We start from the raw sequence: 26,096 nt of genomic DNA on the forward strand, positions 1-26,096 counted from the left end.
GAGCATGAACAGAGGAGGGGCAGAGAGAGAGGGAGACACAGAATCCGAAACAGGCTCCAGGCTCTGAGCTGTCAGCACAGAGCCCGACGCGGGGCTCGAACTCACGGACTGTGAGATCATGACCTGAGCCGAAGTCGGATGCTTAACCGACCAAGCCACCCAGGCGCCCCTCAATCGTTTATTTTAGCTTTTGTTGCCTGTGTATTTGGTGTCTTACCCAAGAAATTATTGCCAAGACCAGTGTCAAAGACCATTTGCCCTGTGTTTTCTTCTACATTTGAGTCTTTGATCCATATCTTGAAATCCTAAAATTTTAATGATGTGAAATTTCCTCATTCTTTACACAACTTATTCTCTCCCTTGACAACACATACATATTACCAATGGATGAATGTACTTGCCATTTCCTCCTTATCTGGTTTGATGGCATGATGTCATTAATATAATAGACAATTATGATGACATATAAAATATCCAGTTGGCCTGGATCTCTTCAACTATAAGATAAAGGGTAAAACTGTAAATATATACTGATGTCCATTTCATAAAAATGCTGTTTCCAATCTCCTTCCTGAAAGATACGGGGAAAAAAATGGACGAGATCAATGATCACATATCATATGGCCAAGGCTGTGTTAATCTGCTCTTGCAAAGTTACCACCCTTGGTAAAGCAACTGCAGTTAGGTCTGTTACAAGGGTGAGTTTACAATAGTCCATTGTCATTTTTCAGGATCTGCCTGACTTTTGTAGGAGTCACAGTGGCGAATTAAATGGACAGAGGATGGGGATCACCATTCCAATATTGTTTGGGTATTTTATTGCCACCACTGTCCCTACAGAATATAATGTACTTTTTGAAATACTGTCTGGATGTGTGGATGTGACAGTCTCAGCGCCTCACCCTCTACAATAGCTGAAACCCACAGGGCACGGAAACAGTGTGGGGGTTGTATCAACTACCAAGTACCTTCATTCAAATCATACATCAAGGAAGTGGTGCGGTGATCATGGGATGGGAGAGGGTATCATTTGGTGGACACACTATGCATTGCTCTAGACTAGGAGTCTGTATATAGTTAACTCCCACATGCCTTCATTCAAACAAAAGGGCCACAGTGACCCTTTAGGAATTTGAGTATGGTCATGGTAGAATCTAAGAAAAGACTTAGAAATGATAAGGAAGTGCTTAATGTTGATGACTATTTACCAGTAAAAAAGGAATACATAAGAGATATAAACCTCTTTCTTTAAATAGATCTATAGGAAATAACTGGAAGAGTAGAATTTGTTCAGAAACTCAAATGCAAAATTGATTTGAAAGTGATGGGGCAGTGACATGGCAACCAAGGACATAGTTTCTGGTGCCTGGCTCTCTGGTAATTTCTGTCCTGCTCCTGGGCCAATTGCAGTCACCCCTCATTTCTTGGGTTATAGCTAGGGCACCAGAAGGATCAGAAGCAGTGATGTTGGTAATTCAATCTAGCTTTAACTTCTACAATTCTAACATAGAATTAGCAATTTTATACACTGCCAGATAGAGGAGCCTGATAAGGACACCAAGGAAGCAGAAAATGGAGAAATAAGAATCAAACAAAGTAGAAACAAAGAAAATTGAAATCGAGACTTAAAATCCAGTAAGCAGAAGGAAGATAAAATAAATCTTGGTTATTCAATTATGTGGCCTGCTCCTAACCATGTAGGTGACAAAGCACATATGATTTGGTTTTTGACACTTTGATGTATAGACTATCAAAGAATAACATCGCTTCTAAATTAATGGTGAAATCGATATCATAATATCATAGATAGTACTTTTCTAGGCATATAACATCTTAAGTGTTGAGTATTTTCCTGAGATTGTAAAATGTCTTTTCTACAACCAGCATGGGGGAGAATCTATGATTTCATATCTTCATAGCCAGCAGTTCACGAGATCTTCCAGTAATGCACAACATGACTGCACAATCTCCTCATTGCCGCTTTCATCTCTTTGTTCCTGAATGTATAGATGACTGGATTCAGAAAAGGAGTGATAAATGCATCAAAAATAGCAAGATACTTATCCAGGTTGGATGTGGGAGACGGCCATGTGTAGAAAAACATCAGTGGCCCAAAGAACAAAACTACCACAGTGATATGAGCTGACAGTGTAGAGATAGCCTTGGATGAGCCACCAGAGGAATGTTTCCAAACAGTAAACAAAATGAAGATGTACGAAATGACCAGCACGATAAAGGAGCCCACAGAAATGAGCCCACTATTCACAGTAACCATGAATTCCAGTTCTTGGGTGTTTGTGCAGGCAAGTCTGAGGAGCCGGGGAAGGTCACAATAAAAACTGTCCAACACGTTAGGGCCACAAAAAGGCAAGTCTACCACAAAAACTACTTGAATCAATGAATGGATGAAGCCAATGACCCAGGAAGTGACTACAAAATATAGACACATCCTGGGACTCATGACGGTCAAGTAGTGCAGAGGCTTACATATGGCCACATATCTGTCGAAGGCCATGGCTATAAGCAGCACCATCTCAGTGCCCCCGACAGCATGGCTAAAGAAGATCTGGGTAAAGCATCCACAGAAAGAGATGGATTTGCGCTTCTTGAAAATATCACAAATCATTTTAGGGGCTATGATTGAGCAAAACAACATATCAATGACTGAGAGGTTAGCCAGGAGGAAATACATAGGGAAGTGCAAATGAGTATCCAAGGTTACAGTGAACACAATGACAAGGTTTCCCATCATGCTTGCCAAGTAGAACAGAAAAGAGAAAACAGAAAGGAGAAGTTGGATCTCCCATGAATTAGTGAGTCCCAGGAGCACAAACTCTGATACTGTCGACTGATTCCTTCTATCCATTGCCTCAGATACCAGGATCAGTTTTCATGTTACCTAAAGGAAGAAAGAAAATAAAAAACAATTGCCTAGGCAAGTATTAGTGTTTACATAAGGAAGCCTACAGTCCATAAAAACAGTTATCCTATTAGCAGTTCACACAGCCAAATAAGCTTCATCTGATTTATATTGGTCTGCTACTTGGAGGAGGCAAGCGGTGCCCAATGCCAGTGTGGATCCAAAACTGCTACAACTAAATGAATTCCACCTCTGGACTTGTTTCCCTTCTGGTTTCTGGTTTCTTCTACTCTCACTCTTACTATTTCCTCCTGCCCTGCATTCTACCTCAGTAACATACAGGGTCAACTTCAAATACTTTTGACTATGATTTCTTATAAATGGATAGGATTTCAGCCACTCGTGTGAGCCACCTAACAATTCCTCATGCACAGCAAAGAACTTTCAAAGTCTCTGTTATTCCTGTTGCTTAATTAGACTTTAAACATTTTCCTTCTTTCCACTTTCAAAATTTCTCTTTCTGTCCTCTAATGTCCCAATTTTCAGTGTCCCAGCTCAAATATCTCTCCCTGTGAAATCTTCCAAACCTGCCTAAGTCTCTCTACTCTGTACTGTTAGCATTTATTTCACTCTATCTCTCATGATTATATCCATTTCCATCTCTCAAGTTAACCAGTGTAGTCTCTTGGGTACAGGAATAATTTTAGTTCATATGGGTATCCCCTACCTCCATTAAAAACACCAGAGGTAACTAACACAAGTAGTTATTTAATGAGTGCCTCACACTGACTGAATGAAGGAAAAAAATTAAAGGGAGTAAAGAATGACCCTGGAGTCGAGAGAGTCTATCATAATTCACTAAAGTTCATATTAATAGTATATTTTATGGTAAAAGTCAGGAGTTATCACAGGATCCCAAGCTTCATTCACACAGTTGTCTAACTACACAAAATAATTATTTCAGAAAAGAATTCTATCATCAAGTGAAATATGGGATCTCAATTATTAATTTAAAATAGTTGATAGAGGGGCACCTGGGTGGCTCAATGCGTTAAGCATCCAACTTCAGCTTAGGTCATGATCCTCACAGTTCGTGAGTTCGAGTCCCGCATCAGGATCTGTGCTTACAGCTCAGAGCCTGGAGTCTGCTTCGGATTCTCTCTCTCTCTCTCTCTCTCTCTCTCTCTCTCTCTCTCTCTCTCTCCCCACCCCTCTCCTGCTTGTGCTTTGTCTCTCTCTGCCTCTCAAAAATAAATAAATGTCAAAAAAATTTTAAATAGTTGATAGAAGTTCTTTGATATGTTTCAACTGGAAAAAATCATTTTATCTTTTAATGATACTCACTTTGAGAAAAAATTTTCAATTTTTAACATAATACATGTAATGACCTGAGGCAAATAATCTCCTCCGGTAGTAGACACACAAACAGAAATAGAGATGTGGGCACCTGGATGGCTCAGTAGGTTCGGTATCTGACTTGGGCTCAGGTCATGATCTCATGGTTCCTGAGTTCGGGCCCCTCATCAAACTCTGCACTGACAGTGTGGAACCAGCCTGGGATTCTCTCTGTCTCCCTCTCTCTCTGTCCCTGCCCCATTTGCATGTGCATGCTCCTTCTCTCTTTCTCAAAATGAATAAACTTTAAAAGAAAGGAAGGAAGGAAGGAAGGAAGGAAGGAAGGAAGGAAGGAAGGAAGGAAGGAAGGAAGGAAGAAAGAAAGAAAGAAAGAAAGAAAGAAAGAAAGAAAGAAAAAGAAAGAAATAGAGATGGGGCGCCTGAGTGGCTCAGTCAGTTGGGTGTCCAGCTTCGACTCAGGTCATGGTCTCACAGCTTGCGGGTTCAAGCCTGCATTGGGCTGTGTGCTAACAGCTCAGAACCTAGAGCCTGCTTCGGATTCTGTGTCCCTCTCTCACTCTGCCCCTCCCACACTCATGCTCTGTCTCTGTCTGTCTGTTTGTCTCTGTCTCTCTCTCATAAATAAAAAACACTAAATAAAGTAAAAAACAAAAAATTAAAAAAAAAGAAATAGAGATACATACTCATTGAATACCCAAAGATAAGAACTCTGCCACATACAAGCAGTCTCTCTTCTTTTCAAAATACATCTGGAATGGATAAAAGAATAACAGGAAAAGAACTGGGTGAAAACAGCCAGCCAATATATGGGTCTTCAATGAGAGAGGGTCATAACTGAGTTATAGAGATAAAGGGCAGGAAAAGAACTAAGGGACAATAGCAAGATCGGAGCATGGAAACGTAGGAGACAATTACAGTTCTTTTTTTTTTTCAATATATGAAATTTATTGTCAAATTGGTTTGCATACAACACCCAGTGCTCATCCCAAAAGGTGCCCTCCTCAATACCCATCACCCACCCTCCCCTCCCTCCCTCAGTTTGTTCTCAGTTTTTAAGAGTCTCTTATACTTTGGCTCTCTCCCACTCTAACCTCTTTTTTTTCCCTTCCCCTCCCTCATGGGTTTCTGTTAAGTTTCTCAGGATCCACAATTACAGTTCTTTAAAGATGAAAATCTGCCAGAAATAAATTATCAGAGGTCCAACTCAGTCGTGGTTTTTGACTGAGTACAACTTCATGTTACACCAGTGAAACAATTTATATACAAAGAGATATGCCTGAGGACCTGCTCACTATCACAAAGTTAACTGGTGGGAGGGTCCACAGAGGATCAAGAACACCTGGCTCCATTGAAAGTTATTTGCCTTAAATAGAACTTTGTATTTGTTCTATATGTATTCATTATCTATTTCTGCAATAACAACTTACTGGAAACCTGGTAGTTTTAAAACACACCAACGTGACATCTCACAGTTCTGAAGATGAGAAGGCCAAAATGGGTCTTCCAAGCTAGAATCAAGGTGTTGGCCGAGCTGCATTCCTTCCAGAAGACCTAGGAGAGAATTCATGACCCTCCTTCTTCCAAGGATGCCTGCATTCTTTGCTTCATGACCCCTTCCTCCCTCTTCATTGTACAGCACTCCAAACTCAGCAACTGTCATCACCTCTCCTCTCTGACTCTGTCCATCCTGCCTTCCCCTTGTAAGGTATATGCCGTGTGATTACATGGGGCTGACTCAGATAATCCAGGATAATTTGCCCATCTCAAAATTCTTAATCACATAGACAAAGTCCCTTTGCCACGTAAAGTAACATATATTCACAGGCTCGGGGATTAAGACATGGACGCCTTCAAGACTATTATTCTGTACACTTCTCACAAGTGAACAAATAATTTTAGTGGGAAAAGGAAGACCTTATCACTAACCGGTGAATCAGATGGAGGAAATTTCAGAGAGCCTGTCAAGAACATGGAAGAGATATTAAAGGATGAAGGACAGATGGTGCATCCAGACCTTTCCTCTGAAACTACACATAAGACACTTCTGACTCCAAACACATCTAGGACCAAGTCTGACCAACTAATACCCACCAATAATAAGGAACCTATCCTGGGATTATCCCAAGATAATCAGCCAACCAACGTGTTCTGGAAAAACTGGGTATATACTTTAGTCCTGAGTGGTTCTCTGAATGACTTTGAGATGAGTTTCAGTCATGAATTTAGTAAATAATTTTGAGGACCCACAATGCCAAGCACCATTCCACACATTGAGGTTACAGCATAGGCAAGATTTTCTGCTTCTGTGAAGTTGATATTCATGTCAGAAAATTCAATTTTGGTCTGTTACATACAGAGTCTTTTCTCTAGAAAGGATCAGAACCCTTGAAGAAACACTGTAATTCATCAAATACTGGGGAGTCTCAAACACTCTGCTTCCTTCTAATTCAATGTCCACATTCACAGAATCTCTTCTCAGTATCCTGACTTTTTATATGAATTTTTACATCTTTGATATCTATCACACTAATTTTTCAGTGACTTTCTAATAAACATACATGGATTTTACCTCCCCAAATATATTATAAGACACTTGGAGCAAGTTTTGTGTATCACAGTTGTTTGTACTGACTGAAGAGCAGCTCAGAAATTATGTTGGCTGTATTTTGTAACTTACACATTCATTCATTCAAAAAGTATTTTTGTATCAGTCATCAGGACAATTTTAAGTAACAGTCACTTAAACCATTAAATGATTTGACTTAAAACCAAACCTCGATATCACGAACTATGAACTTACTAATAATTTTTTTTTCTACGGAATGAGCAGAAAAATAAGGCAAAAAACATTCCTTATGATCACTAAGTAAAACAGTGTGTTAGCCAAAACTTTTCTGAGTCTTCTTTGGAAGGAGGAGTATGAAATAGGAATGCAATCAGAATATACTATGAGACAAAAATATAAGTGGTGCTTCCTCCAAATTGTAATGTGAACAGCAAAAAAAATAACAAGTGAGAAGATAAAAGAAATACTGCTAAACCTGCCTATTAATAAAAATGTAAGGAATAGGGTTAGCAAAATCAGCAAAGGATTTATTGGGTCATTCAGGAAAAAAAAACTATGTGATCTTTGTAAAGTTTACATAAATAGAGAGTCTAGCACAAGGGCAAAAAGGACAATTTTGGAGAAAAAGAAACTTAACATTTTAAAAATCAGAAAGGAAATTGATAGAAATGACAACAAGGAAGGCAATAGGAAATTGGGTTTTTGAATGCAGCAAGAATTCGAGATGGTCAATTAGATGGGAAAATATGTTAAAAAGTAAGAAATGGCAGACTGGGAGCTTGTTCAGATATACAGTCTCAAAAGTCCCAATGCTCAGAATTCCTTCCTACTAGTACCTAGCATTAGTCGTGTTCTTTTTGACTAACATACTGCATCCCCTAGTTTTACTTACATTGCTAAGGGAAAGGTGCTTCATTGAGCTATTAGAGACAAACAAGGAAGTTACCAGATGGCTTTCCTCAGCTGAGATATTGTGCATGCAAGAAATAAGTTTTCACAGTGAAGAAATAACGGATTCATTTATGCCTCATTCAACACCAAAGAAGGATGAGCTTAGAATAGGTTGCTGCAGAAGTCAGGGAAAAACACAGATGAGCTCAGGAGGAGAGGGCCAGACCCCAGGAATGAGAGCTAACGCTAAGTAAAGAAGGATAAACGGGTTCAAAGACAAAATATACCTACTTTACATCCCTTAAAGAGCAAAAAAGAAAAATTACTACAAATAACAAATAGGAAATCTGGAAACTTACTCAGCTCCTGTCTTCAAGTATTCAGATTTCTTGAGTATCTCTCCATTGGCTCTGAGATACAGTCTCTGAATGGCCTCTAGAGGAAGGTCCTAGGTTCGGTCACTTTGAGATATCGCAGGCCTTCCATGGAAACAGGGCTGCTCCTCTAAGGCCATTGCCATTAGAAGATATTCCACTTTGCGTTCTCTACTTGTGGTCTAGCTATTTCTCTCAAGAATCATGACAAGAATTACAGCCATCATTTCATTTAGACTATGTAAATGATCATGGTATGCAGTAAATTCAGATTCTGCAGCATTTAATGGAATCATCATCTAATGTCTTGATTTTTATGGAATTAGAATAGGGCAACCTCTTAGAATAGACTCATGGGAATTTTACATTTTAAAATTTTGTGGGGAAGAAAAACAGAGAGATGCTCATTATGCCCAATGAATAAAATCACTCAGTTGGAAGAGATCTAAAAATATTTTCTGACCCAGTTCTTTTCTTCGGTTTCTCCACCCAGGACATGGTGGTTTCTCTACAGTTTACCTGGTTTGAAAATTTATTTTCTTCCTTGGTGTCTCACTTTTTATTAACATAGCAATCCAAAGGTTCATCCTTACAAAAAGAAAACCTCTCATTCTTTCAAGTAAACCGATGTCCGCTTGATTCTTTCTCTGTGAATAGAAAGACATTGTCAGCACTCTCTCAGATAAATGTTTATTATCCTTGATCTTGGGAGAAGCAAATAAACATCACTCGTCTATACCCTCTAGATTACCCACCTCCAGTCCTTTAGTCTTCCTTCATAGGATCATCTTCTATCCCTTCATCTTTGGCGCTATTTCACCACGAAATCACCACCATTTCACCATAAAACATCTCACTGGAGGGACCTAGAAAAAAATTCTAACAAATGTTTAAAGAATATACACAAAAACGGGAGGATCGATTACTGGTTGTTAAAGATGATACATTTAGTTTCCTACTTTTTTCTCCATCCTTCCACCACCTAGTTTTAACCTACACTACATTAGTTTAGTTTAAGGTGAGTTAGATGCCTAGATACTTTTCTTCTAAGCAGGTTTTCTATTATCCTTTCTCCATCTTGATTCTATGAACTTGGGGTTGTGTTTAATGTCGCTTATCACTTCTACCTAATGAACTTTCTCTCATATTTGAGTTCCCTGAAGATAAAGGTAAAGCAAGCTTGTTATCACGACCGCACACATATTTGTATTTACTTTGCGTACTAATAACTCTCCCTAAAGACCCCTTGGTACAGTTAACAATTCAGCCTAAATCCTGGGCCTGACCACAGTGTGGATTCCAGACTCTGCAGTGTATCTGCATTCTCACCCCCTGAATCTCCAAGTCATTTCCAAGTCCTTATTAAAACTTCAGGTTAATTCAGTTTTTCATGTTGACAACCATTCATGTTTATTTCCTGCTCTACTCATCATCTCCCCACCACTAACACATGTTTCTTTCTGCCTCTGGGCAAAAGCTAATTGAAATACACAAAAGCAAACCCTCACCTGAGTTTTCCTCCTGACTAAAGTTTACCTAGTTTGATCTTCCTCCTGTTGTCTATTTCACTCCATCCTTCCCTTGGAGCTATTCCCAGACTATAATCTCAAGCACACAGGAGGTGTATAAATGTATCTATATATGGAACACATAGCTAATTAACTGAACTGAAGGATAGTGACCAACTAATGTTATCCTGACCTGGGATTGCAAAACTAAAGTCAATTAGTCAAGGAAATTGCCTCCTAAAAAATATATTTATTGTGATCCAAGCAACAAAGGGAAGTGTTATAAATGAGTCAGGCGAGGGGCAAATGACACTAGATTATTTAAGAAGATCATCTCTGTTATATGGTTTGCTACTTTAAATCCTATCATCAATAATAAAAGCTTCCTTAGGTAATTTGATAATATTCACCTTCTGAGAATGTTATGCAAATTGCATAGAACAGCTTGATAAATATCAATTTCCCTGCATATAAATGAACTAGGGAACTGAAAGAAAAGGTGAAAATTTTTAAGTAAAAAAATAGCTACACAAGTAACATCTCACTTCTTTTTCATTAGGATCACATAATAAAGCAACTGAGCAAGTTTAACATCACTAGGGATGACGTGTATATTACGTACCCCTGGTATGATTTATAGTATTCTTTTCAAAAACCCAGAATCCCAGTCAAATTATGAAGAAAAATTTCAGACAAACCCACATTGAGAGGACATTCTAAAAAATATCTGACCAATATTCCTGAAAGCTATCAACACCATGGAAAGACTTTCAGGTAAGACTATGAAACTCAAGAAACCAGAGGTCGCTAAGGAATCATGACAGCTAAATGTCTTGTTTCCTTGATTGAACTCTAGAAAAGAAAAGGGTAAAATGAAAAAACTGGTGAAATCTGAATAACGTCTATCATTAGTTAATAGGCACGTACCACTGTTGATCTCTCCGTGTACCACAGAAATGTAAGATGATAACATTAGAAGAAACTGAAACTGATACCGGGTGAAGGCCATATAGGAACTCCTCGGACTACCTTTGCAACTTCTCTGTAAATCTAAAATTCTCCCAAAGTAAAAGCTCTATTTAAATGAACCAAAGAGGGTACCTGGATGGCTCAGTCTGTTAAGCGTCTTAACTCTTAATTTTGGCTCAGGTCACAATCTCACAGTTCCTAGGTTCAAGCCCTGCTTGGAAACATGCATTGAGCTCTAAGTGGGGTTCTGTACTTAACAGAGCAGAGCCTGCTTGGGATTCTCTCTCTCCCTCTTTCTGCTCCTTCCCCAATCTCTCACTCTCTCTCAATAAATAAACTTTAAAAAATAAATAAGTGACACAAAAGATCAAAAAAGAAACGTAAAATTGGGGCCAAATATATTTATTAAGTGAAAATCATTCAGGAATGTTGAAGCTCTGACAAACAGACATTCAAGATACAAAGTGGAAAGATATACCAGTACACATTAGTGAAAACTCAACAGTCCAATGGAGATGTAAGACTCAGCAAATGAGGACACAAGATCTAAAATGATAGATGACAACAAAAGACAAGGAGCCTGGCAACTTAAACTCGGAATTTAGATCTTCCATATAGTCCCTTTATGGTCTTGAACTAATTAACTAATTTTCCAGTACCTGAAACTTTTTAAAATAGGGAGAATCTATGAGATGATGTTTACTTTACTTGAAAAATTTAAAAGCCGTGCGACCCTCCCAAGTTGAATTTTAATAATTTTCCATGTTACTGCATGTGCTATATAAGCGATCTTTCAGCTCTGAGGTATCTTTCTATACTCTGTTAGGATGCAGGCACTGAGGCTCTGCAAACTCCTTTCTTTCTTGCCAGCTCTGCCCTTGGAGGGCACTAGAGGGCGACTGCAAGGCTAGAAACGGAACGGAGGACTTCTTTGCTCGCTCCTCTTTGCTGCCTGTGGGCTTCCTCTCTGCTCACTGTGCCTGTGAGCATCGCCCAACGCCCTGTTCACCTCAGCAACCCTGATTTCTTTCCAAGGCAGCAGCTGTGTTCCAGCCTTAGAGGTGCTCACCTCATCACACCCTCCTCAGGAACACCTGTGTTGGCCACCAGCACCCTTTCCTCAGAGGTGGTGACCCTGCCTTCCTCTGAGCTCGGAGACACGAGCAGCAGCCCCTCCTCAGATATTTGAGTTTCAACTCCACAGGTCCTTCCTCCAAGATCTTAATAGCTTTTTTCTTCCAAGTGTACTTATTCTAACTGCTACCCTTTATTTTCCATCTCTAGGGGTGAGAGCTACTTCGTACAATGCTATGTCTGTGGTATCTCAGGGTTTATTGTTTTTCAAATAATTAGTTAACAGCTTTATATTTAGTTAACCATTCTTTATACCGACATTTTCTCTCATAATAACTGCTATGGTTATTATCTCCTTGCTGGGCCCTGAAAAATCCAGATTAGCAATAGAATAATGAGGAAGGCTGACAGATAAGGAGCTGAAAATATAGAAAATCAATCAGCTGTATAATAAGAAACATAACATGAAGGAAAAATTAACATTTATCCTTAAACTGAGATAGTATGTTTACTATGGGAAAAATAGAAAATGAGCAATACAGGGGTGACTTGGTGGCTCAGTTGGTTAGCTGTTCAACTCTTGATCTCAGCTCAGGTAATTATCTTGCAGGTTTGTGAAATTGAGCCCAATGTCAGGCTCCATACTGGGCTTAGAGCCTGCCTGGGATTCTCTCTCTCTCTCTCTCTCTCTCTCTCTCTCTCTCCGCCCCTCCTCCAGCTTGTACGCGCACTGTCTCCCAAAATAAATAAACACTTTTTAAAAAATGAACAATAAACCACATATTGCCTTTCAAAGGGGATTGATTAACATTTATACTAATTCTGTTTGCCACCATCTACAGGTATGACCCCTGGTGAGATAAGAAATCCATGACCTGTAAGTCTCTTCTATAACCAGAGTCCAGGGAATGACATCACAGTTCAATCCTCCACATGTTTAAAAGACATTAACTTACAAACTGAGAGCATAGGCTCCTCATTGCCACCTTCATATCTTTATTCCTAAAAGTATAGGTGACCGGATTCAGAAAAGGATCATGATAACTGCATCAAAGATGGCAAGGAATTTCTTCAGATGAGATGTGGGAAATGGCCACACATAGAACAAGATTAATGGCCCAAAGAACAAAACAACCACAGTGACATGAGCTGACAGAGTGGAGAGAGCCTTGGACATACTGCCTGAAGATTTTCTGAACAGTCACCAAAACAAAGATGTAAGAGATGATTAGAAGTAAACAGAAGGCCACAGAAATAAAGCCACTGTTGGCAGTAACCATGAATCCCAATGTGTTTGTCTCTCCACAAGCAAGCTTGATGAACCGAGGAAGGTCACAAAAAAACTGTCTAATTCATTAGGCCCACAGAAAGGCAAGTCTACAACAAAACCCCATTGAGTCACTGAATGAATAAGGCCAATGATCCAGGAAGTGACTAGAAATAAAATGCACCTCCACAGGGGTCATGATGGTCAGGCAGTGCAGAGGCTTACATATGGCAACATATCTGTCAGAGGCCATGGCGATGAGAGCACCATCTCAATGCCCCCAACTGCACGGATAAAGAAGATCTGAACTACACAGCCCCCAAAAGAGATGGTTTTGCATTATCTTAAAACATCATAAATCATCTTGGGAGCTGTGCAACGGCAAAATATCACGTCGGTGATGGAAAGGTTGGCCAGCAGGAAGTACGTAGGGGACTGTAAACCGGGGACAGAGGTCACACTTAGCACAATGAGGAGGTTTCCCACTGGGCTCGCCACATAGAACACACAGGAAAAGAGGGAGAGAAAGAGCTGGATGTCCCCTGAGGTGGAGAGTCCCAGGAACACAAACTGCAGCATCGCCGAGTGATTGGCCTCCTCCGTTGCCTCTGTCAGCAGTGACACCTCTCACGCCACCTGAAAGAGGAGAGTAATGAGAAACTGATTCAGGAGAAATGGCACTGATCTTAATCCTGGGCCATAATATCATTGTCAGAAAACCTGAGGAAGGCTGATGTCTGCTCCTGCAGACCATTTCAGTCACAACGCAATTCAGATATCCTTGTACTATACTGCGTCTCAAAAAAGTACTGCAAAAAATAAGGATACCTGTACTTATTTTTATGGGTAGTTCTGTTGTATTTTTTCTGTCGTTGTTTTTGGGATATCTCGTATATGACCACAAGTTAATAGACTTTTATAAATTACTCAACTCCATGAAATAATCAAGTGATGTAAATTTCATAATTTGGACATCTCACAGTATAAGATACCATATCCATGGTCACATTGGCAAGTTCTAAGAAAATTATTATAAGCTTTCTTTGAAGACCTGATATGTATATTTCTCATATCTATAAGTTAGCAAGAAAAAATGAGTTAGAGGAAGGAAGGAAAGAGAGGTGTGCAGGATGCCAGAGCGTGGCACTCACCACCCCATCGAAGGATAAGGGCTAGAGAGTGACACAGTTATGGGTTTGTGGAGGACATTCTGCCTAGGTATCATCATACTGTATCTTCCAAGTTATAGCAAAGATGAACGCCATACCTGTGGTAACTCTGTTACTACACTCCTCCCTATACCTCCCAGTCTTAGCTGAACTGCCTCTTCTTCCCTGGACAGGCATCGAATGGTATTTACCCCTGCCTCACACACACACTCGAATGTTTCAGGCCACAGCTCCCCTCCACATTCTTCGCCCAGCCTGCAATGCCTGGGCCTTCATTACATCTCTCTACTTCTTCCCATTCCTCAACAGCACACTGCACAACTCCTTACTCTATCAAGTCCTTTCTCATACTCTTCCTTGACATTTGTGAGGTGAAGGCAAATTTTTCTTACATTGTGGTGACAAAACCAAAAACACTAACATTAATAGTGCCCTGTTCCTGCTCTAACTTTAAATTTGTTAACGTTTGTCTATGTTTGAGAGACAGAGCATGAATGGGAGAGGGGCGGGCAGAGAGAGGAAGAAGACAGAATCTGAAGCAGGCCCCGGGCTCCGAGCTCTCAGCACAGAGCCCAACACGGGGCTTGAACTCACAAACCCTGAGATCATGACCTGGGCCGAAGTCTGACATGTGTGACTGCTCTAACAGAGACCACTATTTAATTCTCTGTTGCTTGACATAAACGTTCTTATATATGTGTTTTGAATGTCTTTTTAGACTTTTTCTTGACGATGATATAGATGATATTCACATTAATAAAAAGCAGCTCATCTTGGCAGCAGTTAGATTCCTTTCCTAGGGATTATCACCAGTAACCTCCCCATGGATACAATTCATCCAAACAAATGATTGATTCTAAATTACCCTCCTTGAAGCTGACAGTTATTCCATCCATGCTTTCCACATACCAGTCAATCTAAACTTTTTTTAGTTTTTACACAAGACCTTATTTTCTCTTCCACACAAAAATGGATATTTTTCACGCATCTGCTTAGCTTAGATTTAAATAGTAGTTAACTCCTAGTGTTGGTAAAAAGTTGGAAAACAGGATGGTACACTCGTGGATGACACTGCTTCCTAGCCAGTCTTTCACTTTCTGCCTATACTGAAAGGTTGTTAGAGGCCATACTTGGTATCAGTTTCCACTTTTTTTTTAATGTTTTTATTTATTTTTGAGGGAGAGAGAGAGAGAGTGGGAGAGGGGCAACGAGAGAGGGAGACAGAGGATCTGAAGCAGGCTCTGAGCTGATAGCAGTTACTCCGATGCTGGGCTCAAACTCAGGAACCGTGAGATCATCACCTGAGCCCAATTCAGCCGCTCAACCAACTGAGCAACCCAGGTGCCCCCAGTTTCCACTTTAAAAAAAAATTTTTTAACAGACACATAGACCAATGGAATAGAATAGAAACCCCAGAACTAGACCCACAAAAGTATGGCCAACTAATCTTTGACAAAGCAGGAAAGAACATCCAATGGAAAAAAGACAGTCTCTTTAACAAATGGTGCTGGGAGAACTGGACAGCAACATGCAGAAGGTTGAAACTAGACCACTTTCTGACACCATTCACAAAAAGAAACTCAAAATGGATAAAGGACCTGAATGTGAGACAGGAAACCATCAAAACCCTAGAGGAGAAAGCAGGAAAACACCTCTCTGACCTCAGCCGCAGCAATTTCTTACTTGACACATCCCCAAAGGCAAGGGAATTAAAAGTAAAAATGAACTATTGGGACCTCATGAAGATAAAATGCTTCTGCACAGCAAAGGAAACAATCAACAAAACTAAAAGGCAACCAACACAATGGGAAAAGATATTTGCAAATGACATATCGGACAAAGGGCTAGTATCCAAAATCTATAAAGAGCCCACCAAACTTCACACCCAAAAAACAAATAATCCAGTGAAGACATGGGCAGAAAACATGAATAGACACTTCTCTAAAGAAGACATCCAGATGGCCAACAGGCACATGAAAAGATGCTCAACGTCGCTCCTCATCAGGGAAATACAAATCAAAACCACACTCAGATATCACCTCACGCCAGTCAGAGTGGCCAAATGAACAAATCAGGAGACTATAGATGCTGGAGAGGATGTGAAGAAACGGGAACCCTCTTGCACTGTTGGTGGGAACGCAAACTGGTACAGCCACTCTGGAAAACAGTGTGGAGGTTCCTCAAAAAATTAAAAATAGACCTACCCTATGACCCAGCAATAGCACTGCTAGGAATTTACCCAAGGGATACAGGAGTACTGATGCATAGGGGCACTTGTACCCCCAATGTTTATAGCAGCACTCTCAACAATAGCCAAATTGTGGAAAGAGCCTAAGTGTCCATCAACTGATGAATGGATAAAGAAATTGTGGTTTATATACACAATGGAGTACTACGTGGCAGTGAGAAAGAATGAAATATGGCCCTTTGTAGCAACGTGGATGGAACTGGAGAGTGTGATGCTAAGTGAAATAAGCCATACAGAGAAAGACAGATACTATATGTGTTCACTCTTTTGTGGATCCTGAGAAACTTAACAGAAACCCATGGGGAGGGGAAGGAAAAAAAAAAGAGGTTAGAGTGGGAGAGAGCCAAAGCATAAGAGACTCTTAAAAACTGAGAACAAATTGAGGGTTGATGGGGGGTGGGAGGGAGGGTAGGGTAGGTGATGGATATGGAAGAGGGCATCTTTTGGGATGAGCACTGTGTGTTGTATGGAAACCAATTTGACAATAAATTTCATATATTTAAAAAAATTTTTTTAACATTTATTATTGAGAGAGACAGAGAGAGACAGACAGAGCATGAGTCCAAGAGGGGCAGACACAGAATATGAAGCAGGCTCCAGGCTCTGAGCTGTCAGCACAGAGCCGGACACGGGACTCGAACTCAGAAACTGAAGATCATGGCCCCAGCCGAAGTCGGACGCTCAACTGACTGAACGACCCAGGCGCCCCCCACCCAGTTTCCACTTTTAAACAAGGGAAGAATAGTGGTTTAATTCTGATCTAGTCCATGGAGACAGAGTGAAAGTATCCACTTAACTGCTCCTACAAAAGGAAAATACGTTACTAACGATGATCAGCAACTAAATTCCAGTGTGCATTTGTAGTGTCCTGAGTCCCACCCTGTTCAACACACACACAGCATTGACCTCTCACCACACCCCCACCACAAGCCTAGAATGTAAGAAATGACAGATACCTCAGAGATCCTCTAGTGACCAGCTGACTGCCTTCTCAGCCCAGGTCTGTTCATCCTTGTGCTGCCAGCACAGATAGCAAACAAATCATAAATAACATGGGCTCACCTCCAATTCAAGAATGCACGACAATTCTGGAGTAATTTTTAAAGTAGATCAATGGTTGGGGTCACTCAGACAAAGATCTGTAACCCTCTACTTCCTAACCTGAGTTGCAAATTGCTGACGAGGTTGATTTTAACATAGAATTACCAGAAAACAATAAAATTCACAGAGAAACATCTCCATCTCATCCTCCTACAGGTTTCTCCACTAGTTTGCTCTTCCGGAGATGAATAGAAGGAGCTCAGGACAGAAGAGCAAAAAGATGTACAGGAATGCTCACTGGAGCTTCCTGCTCTCAAAGTGCTTGTTTTTACTGCTATCAATGCAGCAAGCCTTGGACAAGCTGTTGTTGCCGGGACCTGAATGAAACTGCTAGTGATTATAAAATCTGCTTATTTTAGAGTTAGGAAAACCAACGTAGAGAAAGGATAAACAGCATTACTGAAGCTAACCAACAAGCTGGTGGCAAATCCAGAATTAATATGGTTGACTCTTGGTTTTAGTCAATCCAGCTTATTTCCACTACCCCACGCTTCTTTTGCTAGAATGGTCCCATTTGGGCATCCAGTGTGTGGCCCAGGAAATCATAGTATGTCAAAGCTAGTTTCTTCAGCATGGTCCAAAATTTTTCTTATTCTGCTGCTACTATATTCTATATCTGGAGACCAACACTCAAAACACATCTGCAAATGTCACTAGAATAGCTCCTCCAATACAGTTCACAATGACATGATTGACTCCACTCGTCTTGCTGTCTTCTCTCTTTTGGTTGTGAATTTATCCACTGTCATCTCCCTGTTGAATAATAGAATTAATTCATTTCTTCTAGTTGATTACATCTCCCTTTTCACTGCTCTGTGGGTTTTCACTTGAAGCTCTGACCAGTATCAAACACTGTGTCCTTCCATCTAACTCACCTGAACCCATGCCAAAATGATTATGGACTTAGAGAACCACAGAATGCAGAGCTCTTACCTTTGAAATGTTGTCACCTGGCATAATAAGCCATATGTAAAACCTCCAAGCAGGAAACACAGCCAATTAGCGGCACTGAAAAGTTACTTGAGTGCTTCTGTAGAGACCTGGGATTGTCATCGTACTATGTTTAGTCAAGGGAGTTGTATCCTAGAACCACAGAATTTAGCCACAGCAAGCAAAGGGAAAGGTTAGTAATAGGTCACTTGAGGGAAAAAGAGAAGGAGACAAGGGATTTTTGTGGAAATTATAGATTTTGTGAAGGAAGAAACTCCATAAGAATGAAAATGTACACCAAGGCACCTGGGTGACTCAGTCAGCTGAGTGTCCAACTCTTGATTTCAGCTCAGATCATGATCCTAGGATCATGGGATTGAGCCCTCTGTCTGCCTCCATGCTGACTGTGGGTCCTGCTTAAGATTCTCTCTCTCTCTCTCTCTCTCTCTCTCTCTCTGTGCCCCTCTCTCCTGCTCACACACTGTCTTTCTCTTAAAAAAAAAAAAAAAGAATGAAAATATACACCTTCAAACAAGTAAAAACAATGTTTATCATCTCTACAGGAAGGAAGAGAGGAAGAAAAAGAGGAAGAATTGTAGGGCTCCATTGTGGCACTGGAATGTGTCCCATTCAAAAGGATAACCAAAGTAGAAATAAAAGGCATCCAGGGGCATATGGGTAGCTCAGTCGGTTAAGCATCCGATTTCTGCTCAGGTCATGACCTCACAGTTCGTAAGCTCAAGCCCCACATCAGGCTCAGTGCTGACAGCTCAGACCCTGGAGCCTGCTTTGGATTCTGTGTCTCCCTCTCTGTCTACCCCTCCCCTGCTCATTCTCTCTCTTTCTTTCTCTTTAAACATTTTTTTAAAAAGGCATCCAAATTGGCAAGGAAGAAGTCAAACATTACTATTGGCAACCTACATGGTACTCTGTAGGAAACCCAACAGACCCCACCAAAAAATTGCTAGAACTGATCCCTGAATTCAGCAAAGTGACAGTAATAAAATCAATATACAGATATCTATTGCATTTCTATACACCAATAATGAAGCAGCAGAAAAAGAAATCAAGGAATTGATCATATTTACAATTGCACCAAAAAACATAATATACCTAGGAATTAACCTAACCAAAGAGGTGAAAGATCTCGTGTCTGAAAACTACAGAACACTTATGAAAGAAATCGAAGAGGACACAAAGAAATGGAAAAACATTCCATGCTCATTGATTGGAAGACCAAATACTGTTAAAATGTCTATACTACCCAATGCTGTGTACACATTCAATGCAATCCCTATCAAAATAACACCTTCATTCTTCACAGAGCTAGAACAAACCATTTTAAAATTTTTATAGGACCAGAAAAGACCCTGAATAGCTAAAGCAATGTTGAAAAAGAAAAGCAAAGCAGGAAGCATCACAATTCTGGACTTCAAGCTGTATTACAAAGCTGCAGTCATCAAGACAGTGTGGTACTGGCACAAAAGAGACACATAAATTAATGGAACAGAATGGAGAACCTAGAAATGGACCCACAGCTATATGGTCAATGCATCTTCAACAAAACAGGAAAGAATATCTAATGGAAAAAAGACAGTCTCTTCAACAAATGGTGTTGGGAAAACTGGATGGCTACAAGCAGAAGAATGAAACTGGACCACTTTCTTCCACCATACACAAAAATAAATTCAAAATGGATGAAAGATCTAAATGTGAGACAGAAAATCATCAAAATCCTAGAGGAGAACACAGCAGCAACCTTTTTGGCCTCACCTGTAACAACTTACTAGACACATCTCTGGAGGCAAGGGAAACAAAAGCAAAAATGAACTATTGGGACTTCATCAACACAAAAAGCTTCTGCACAGTGAAGGAAGCAATCAGCAAAACTAAAAGGCAGCTGACAGAATGGGAGAAGATAATTACAAATGCCATATTGGATAAAACGCTAGTATCTAAAACCTATAATGAACCTATCAAACTCAACACCCAAGAAAACAATCCAGTTTAGAAATGGACAGAAGACATGAATAGACTTCTCCAAAGAAGACATGCAAATGGCTAACAGGCACATTCAAATATGCTCAACATCACTCATCATTCAGAAAATACAAATCAAAACCACAATGAGATATCAGCTCATACCAGTCAGAATGGCTAAAATTAACAACTCAAGAAACATATGTTGGTGAGGATGTGGAGAAAGGGAGCTCTTTTGCACTGCTGGTGGGAATGCAAACTGGTGCAGCCACTCTGGAAAATGGTATGGAGATTCCTCAAAAAGTTAAAAATAGAACTACCCTACGACCCATGTGTAGGGTATTCCCTACACATGTGTATGTGTATGTGTATTCCATTGTGTGTGTGTGTTTGTGTGTGTTTGTGTGTGTGTGTATGTGTATATGTGTATATATATATATGTATATGTGTGTGTATGTGTGTGTATGTGTGTATGTATATATATATGTGTATGGAATACACATACACACACAATGGAATATTAGCCATCAAAAAGAATTAAATCTTGTCATTTACAATGACATGGATGGAGCTATAGCTATGCTAAGCAAAATAAGTCAGAGAAAGAGAATACCATATGATTTCACTCATATGTGTAATTTAAGAAACAAAACAGGTGAACTTATGGGGAAGGAAAAAAAGACAGAGGGAAGCAAACCATAAGAGACTCTTAACTATAGAGAATAAACTGAGGGTTGATGGAAAGAGGTGGGTGGTGGGTGGGCTAAATTGGTGATGGGTATTAAGGAAGGCACTTGTTACATACAACTAGGTGTTGTATGTAAGTGATGAATCACTGAATTCTCCTGAAACCCAATATTAGACTATATGTTAACTAACGAGAATGTAAATAAAAATTTGGCAAAATAAAAAATAAAGTAGGAATAAGATATGCAGATGTCCTATAAATAGTTAGCTAGTTCTTTATTATGTGTGAGATGTGGAGAGATGAAGAAGGTTTATAATAACAGCACTAGGGATGCACTCAAATGGTTGTGGAGCTGGGATGAGGAAAATCATTAATGGTTTAATCTCTCATAGGTTAGCTCCTTAAAAAGAAACATCAATGAAGCAGAAAATCCCCTCTAGTTATATTGTTTATCTTTACACCAAAAGTATTCAGAGAGTCAGTGATGTGGCCATTGATAAACCATCATTATATAGAGCACTCTGTATCAGTTACCTATTACTGTACAACAAAGTAGCTTAAAGCAACAACATTTTCCTTGCTCCTGAGCCTGCAGTTAAGGCTGAGCTCAGCTGGGCAGGTCTTCCATTGGTCTCACCTGGGTTTTCTCATGAGGCATCAGTTATCTGGCAACTTGACTGGGACTGGAGATTTTAAATGGCCTCATTCTCATGTCCAGCGCCTTAAGCTGTCTATTTGCTGGGCCTGCCTCTCAAGGAGGTCTTCTATCATTAGGTAGTCTTGTCCAAGCTTCCTTACAGGGTAGTAGGAATGCTACAGGACAATAACACAGAAGGTGCAAACTATGCTTCAGTTCTGGAATTCATTGAGTATCATCTTTACCACATTCCATTGGTCAAGGAGAGGCATGAGACCAGGCCAGATTTCAGGTGGGGAAATCGATTCTACCTCTCGACAAGAAGAGGTGCAAAATATTGTAACCATGTTTCTCAAACAATTAGAGACTCCATAACTACTCATTCTGAGTTGTGTCTATTGGCTAAGTATTTCTTAGGTAGAAATACCCTTACTATAAGGACCCGATATATGTCCTCTAGGTTTCTATGGTGTTGTCGCTCCAAATTTTACTGACTCAAAGGAGTTAACTCATCAACTGTCTTCCATTCCTGTATTTGTCTTCGATTTAACAGATTTGTAGTTATTAATTTACCTTTTCTTAATGAATTTATATCGATACTATATATGAGACTAAGTAAGTTAAAGCACATGACCTTCCACATTCTTCTGTGTGCAGGACAGACCACCTCCTAATTGTCAAAGAATATTCAGAATCACTGAAGCAGAGATACAGCCACTTTACTTGATTTAAAAGGAGCCTAGAGGTCCTGTGGGAAAGTAATTTCTCACCATCAACACATACAGAACTGCCTAATAAGTGTGAGGTGTCCAAAGGAGGGCAATCTCATACATCTGAGAGAAAATCATTATGAAAGCAAAAGACATCTGGCAGAGTAGGTGAGACTAAGCAAGTAAGTGCTGGTGTTAGAGCAGGGAGTATAATTCTAGATGCAAAATGAGGTTATGCATGACTCCCTTCCAACACAGCCTCTCCACCTTTTCCCCCCGCCCCTATCCCCCATATCCCTGCATGTTCCTGGGCTCTCTGGAAATGAGAGGGCTTTGATACAAAGAAAAGACCTGTGACAGTAGAACCCAGATCTCTTCTTTGGGAAGTCCCTTCCCACAGAAGAGGCTGTGAGGAAAAGTATAAAGCAAGCCAAAGGCTGGCAGTCCACAGCAGACCTCGGAGGTTCAGACAGTGGTATGTATGTGGGCAACTAGCAACCAGCAGTTTGGGAGAGGTGGGCAATGACTCAAGCAGAAACCTGTGTTCCAGAGTGGCCCCTGTCCTTGAAGCAGAAGAATGGCTGTAGCATGGCCAACAGAGCAAAGAGTCCATACTTATATGGGAATCTAACCGCCAAGTACTTTAGAGAGAATACTTAGGGAGGAGAACCCAGGAAAAGATTTAATTTCTGCTTCTGAAGCATGTCAGAGAAATGAGACTTGGAATGTTGTGGTAAACGTGACATGTTTGTGCTCGGCGGGTCCTGCAGCTGGTGTTTTGATTGTCTCATTTTTACTTTTTTAACTTGATTGTGTGCCTGCTTATCAGATAGTGTGTGCAGACCTTTATTAAAATGTTGGATACCTAGATAAATATTTTACTTAAACCAAACATTGTCTCTTTACCAACCAAAAGATATGTAAGGACCAGGTTTACAAAATGAATGAACCTCTTCCCCTTCACCTAGAGATAGTCTCTACAATAAATAGTGTTGGGAAAACTGGATATCCATGTGCAAAAGAATGAAATTGGGCCCTTAGCTTACACCATATACAAAATCAACCCAGAATTGATTAAGGACTTTAAATATAAGACCTGAAATTTTAAACTCCTCGAAAAAACATAGAGAAAAACTCCTTGACGTTGATCTGGGCAATGATTTTTTTTTATTTGACACCAAAAGCACAGCAACAAAAGGAGAAGTAAATAAGTGCGACTGAATCAAACTAAAAAGCTTCTGCACAGCAAGAGCAACAATCAATACAATGAAAAGGTAAGCTACAGAATGAGAAAAATATTTATAAATTATACATATGATAAGGGGTTAATATCCAAAATATATAAAGAACTCATACAACAGCATGGCAAAATAATAATCTGATTAAAATGGGCAAAGGCCTTTAATAGATATTTCTCCAAAGATATTGAAATGGCCAACAGGTCTATGAAAAGATGTTCAAAATCACTAACCATCCAAGAAATGCAAATTAACACCACAATGAGATATCACTTCATTCCTACTAGAAAGGCTGTATTTTTTTACCTTTCATTTATACACACACACACACACACACACACACACAAAAAACTTATTGTCAAGTTTGCTAACATACAGTGTATATACAGTGTGCTCTTGGTTTTGGGGGTAGATTCCTGTGATTCATCATCCCAACAAGTGCCCTCCTAAATGCCTATCACCCATTTCCCCCTTCACCGCCATCAACCCTCGCTTTGTGCTCTGTATTTGAGTTTCATGGGTTTGCCTCCTCTCTGTTAGTAACTACTTTTTCCCCTTCCTTTCCCCCATGGTCTTCTGTTAAGTTTCTCAACTTCCACATATGAGTGAAAACATGTGATAACTGTCTTTTTCTGACTTATTTCACTTAGCATAATACCCTCCATTTCCATCCACGTTGTTGCAAATGGCAGGATTTCATTCTTTCTCATTGCCAGGTAGTATTCCATTGCATATATAAACCACATCTTTATCCATCCGTCAGTTGATGGACATTTGGGCTCTTTCCATAATTTGGCTATTGTTGAAAGCACTGCTATAAACACTGGGGTGCATGTGCCCCTATGAGTCAGCATTCCTGTGTCCTTTGGATAAGTTCCTAGAAGTGCTATTGCTGAGTTGTAGGGTAGTTCTGTTTTTAATTTTTTGAGGAACCTCCTCACTGTTTTCCAGAGTGGCTGCACCAGTTTGCATTCCCACCAACAGTGCAAGAGGGTTCCCATTTCTCCACATCCTCACCAACATGTTCTTTCCTGAGTTGTTAATTTTAGCCACTCTGGTGTGAGGTGGTGTCTCAATGTGGTTTTGATTTGTATTTCCCTGATGATGAGTGATGAAGAGTGTCTTTTCATGTATCTGTTGGCCATCTGGATGTCTTTGGAAAAATGTCTATTCATGTCTTCTTCCCATTTCTTCACTGGATTATTTGTTTTCGGGTGTTGACTTCAGTAAGTTCTTTATAGGTTTTAGATACTACCCCTTTATCCAATATATCATTTGCAAAATCTTCTCCCATTCCATCTGTTGCCTTTTAGTTTTATTGATTGTTTCCTCTGCAGTGCAGGAGATTTTTATCTTGATTAGGTCCTAATAGTTCATTTTTGCTTTTATTTCTCTTGCCTTCAGAGACATGTTTTCTTCTTCTTTGAAGGAAGAAATTGCTGCGGCTAAAGTCAAAGAGGTTGTTGCCTGTTTTCTCCTCTAGGGTTTTGATGGTTTCCTGTCTCACATTTAGGTCTTTAATCCATTTTGAGTTTATTTTTGTGTATGGTGTAAGACAGTGGTCCAGGTTCATTCTTCTGCATGTTGCTGTCCAGTTCTCCCAGCACCATTTGCTAAAGAGATTGTCTTTTTTCCATTGGGTACTCACTCCTGCTTTGTCAAAGATTAGTTGGCAGTACATTTGTGAGTCCAATTCAGGTTTCTCTATTCTATTCCATTGATCTATGTGTCTGTTCTTGTGCCAGTATCATACTGTCTTGATGATTACAGCCTTGTAGTAAAGGCTAAAGTCTGGGATGGTGATGCCTCCCACTTTGGTTTTATTTTTCAACATAACTTTAGCTATTTGGGATCTTTTGTGGTTCTACACAAATTTTAGGATTGTTTGTTCTAGCTTTGAGAAGAATGTCAGTGCAATTTTTATTGGGATTGCATTGAATTGTACATTTCTTTAGGTAGTATTGACATTTTAACAATATTTGTTCTTCTGATCCATGAGCATGGAATGTTTTTCCATTTCTTTGTGTCTTCTGCAATTTCCTTCATAAGTTTTCTATAGTTTTAAGCATACAGATCTTTTATATATATGATTAGTTTATTCCTAGGTATTTTATGGTTCTTGGCGCAATTGTAAATGGGATTGATTTCTTTATTTCTCTTTCTGTTGCTTCATTATTGTTGTATAGAAATGCAACTGGTTTCTGTACATTGATTCTGTATTCTGTGACTTTGCTGAATTTATGTATCAGTTCTAGCAGCTTTTTTGGTGTAGTCTTTTGGGTTTTCCATGTAGACTATCATGTCATCTGCGAAAAGTGAAAGTTTCACTTTTTCTTTGCCAATTTGGATGTCATTTATTTTCATTTTGTTGTCCGATTGCTGAGGCTAGGACTTCCAACACTATGTTAAACAACAGTGGTGAGAGTGGACATCCCTTCATGTTCCTGATCTCAGGGGGAAAGCTCTCAGTTTTTCTCCATTGAGGATGATATTAGCTGTGGGATTTTCATATATATGGCTTTTATGACGT

At 39.8% G+C, this 26,096-nt stretch overlaps 1 protein-coding gene and 1 pseudogene across 1 annotated transcript; both read right to left on the bottom strand.

Annotated features, from left to right (window-relative positions):
* Nucleotides 1–1,674: 1,674 nt before the first annotated feature.
* LOC112855279 (olfactory receptor 4F15) lies at nt 1,675–2,971 on the bottom strand. Its single transcript, XM_025918877.2, has one exon. The coding sequence runs from the start codon at nt 2,864–2,866 to the stop codon at nt 1,928–1,930; it is 939 nt and encodes a 312-aa protein (XP_025774662.1). The 5' UTR covers nt 2,867–2,971; the 3' UTR covers nt 1,675–1,927.
* Nucleotides 2,972–12,331: 9,360 nt separating this feature from the next.
* LOC112855632 (olfactory receptor 4F6-like) lies at nt 12,332–13,588 on the bottom strand (annotated as a pseudogene).
* Nucleotides 13,589–26,096: the final 12,508 nt, after the last annotated feature.

Source organism: Puma concolor, chromosome B3, assembly GCF_028749965.1.
Source record: "Puma concolor isolate L17-30 chromosome B3, mPumCon1.1.hap2, whole genome shotgun sequence".
Classification (NCBI taxonomy): Eukaryota; Metazoa; Chordata; class Mammalia; order Carnivora; family Felidae; genus Puma; species Puma concolor.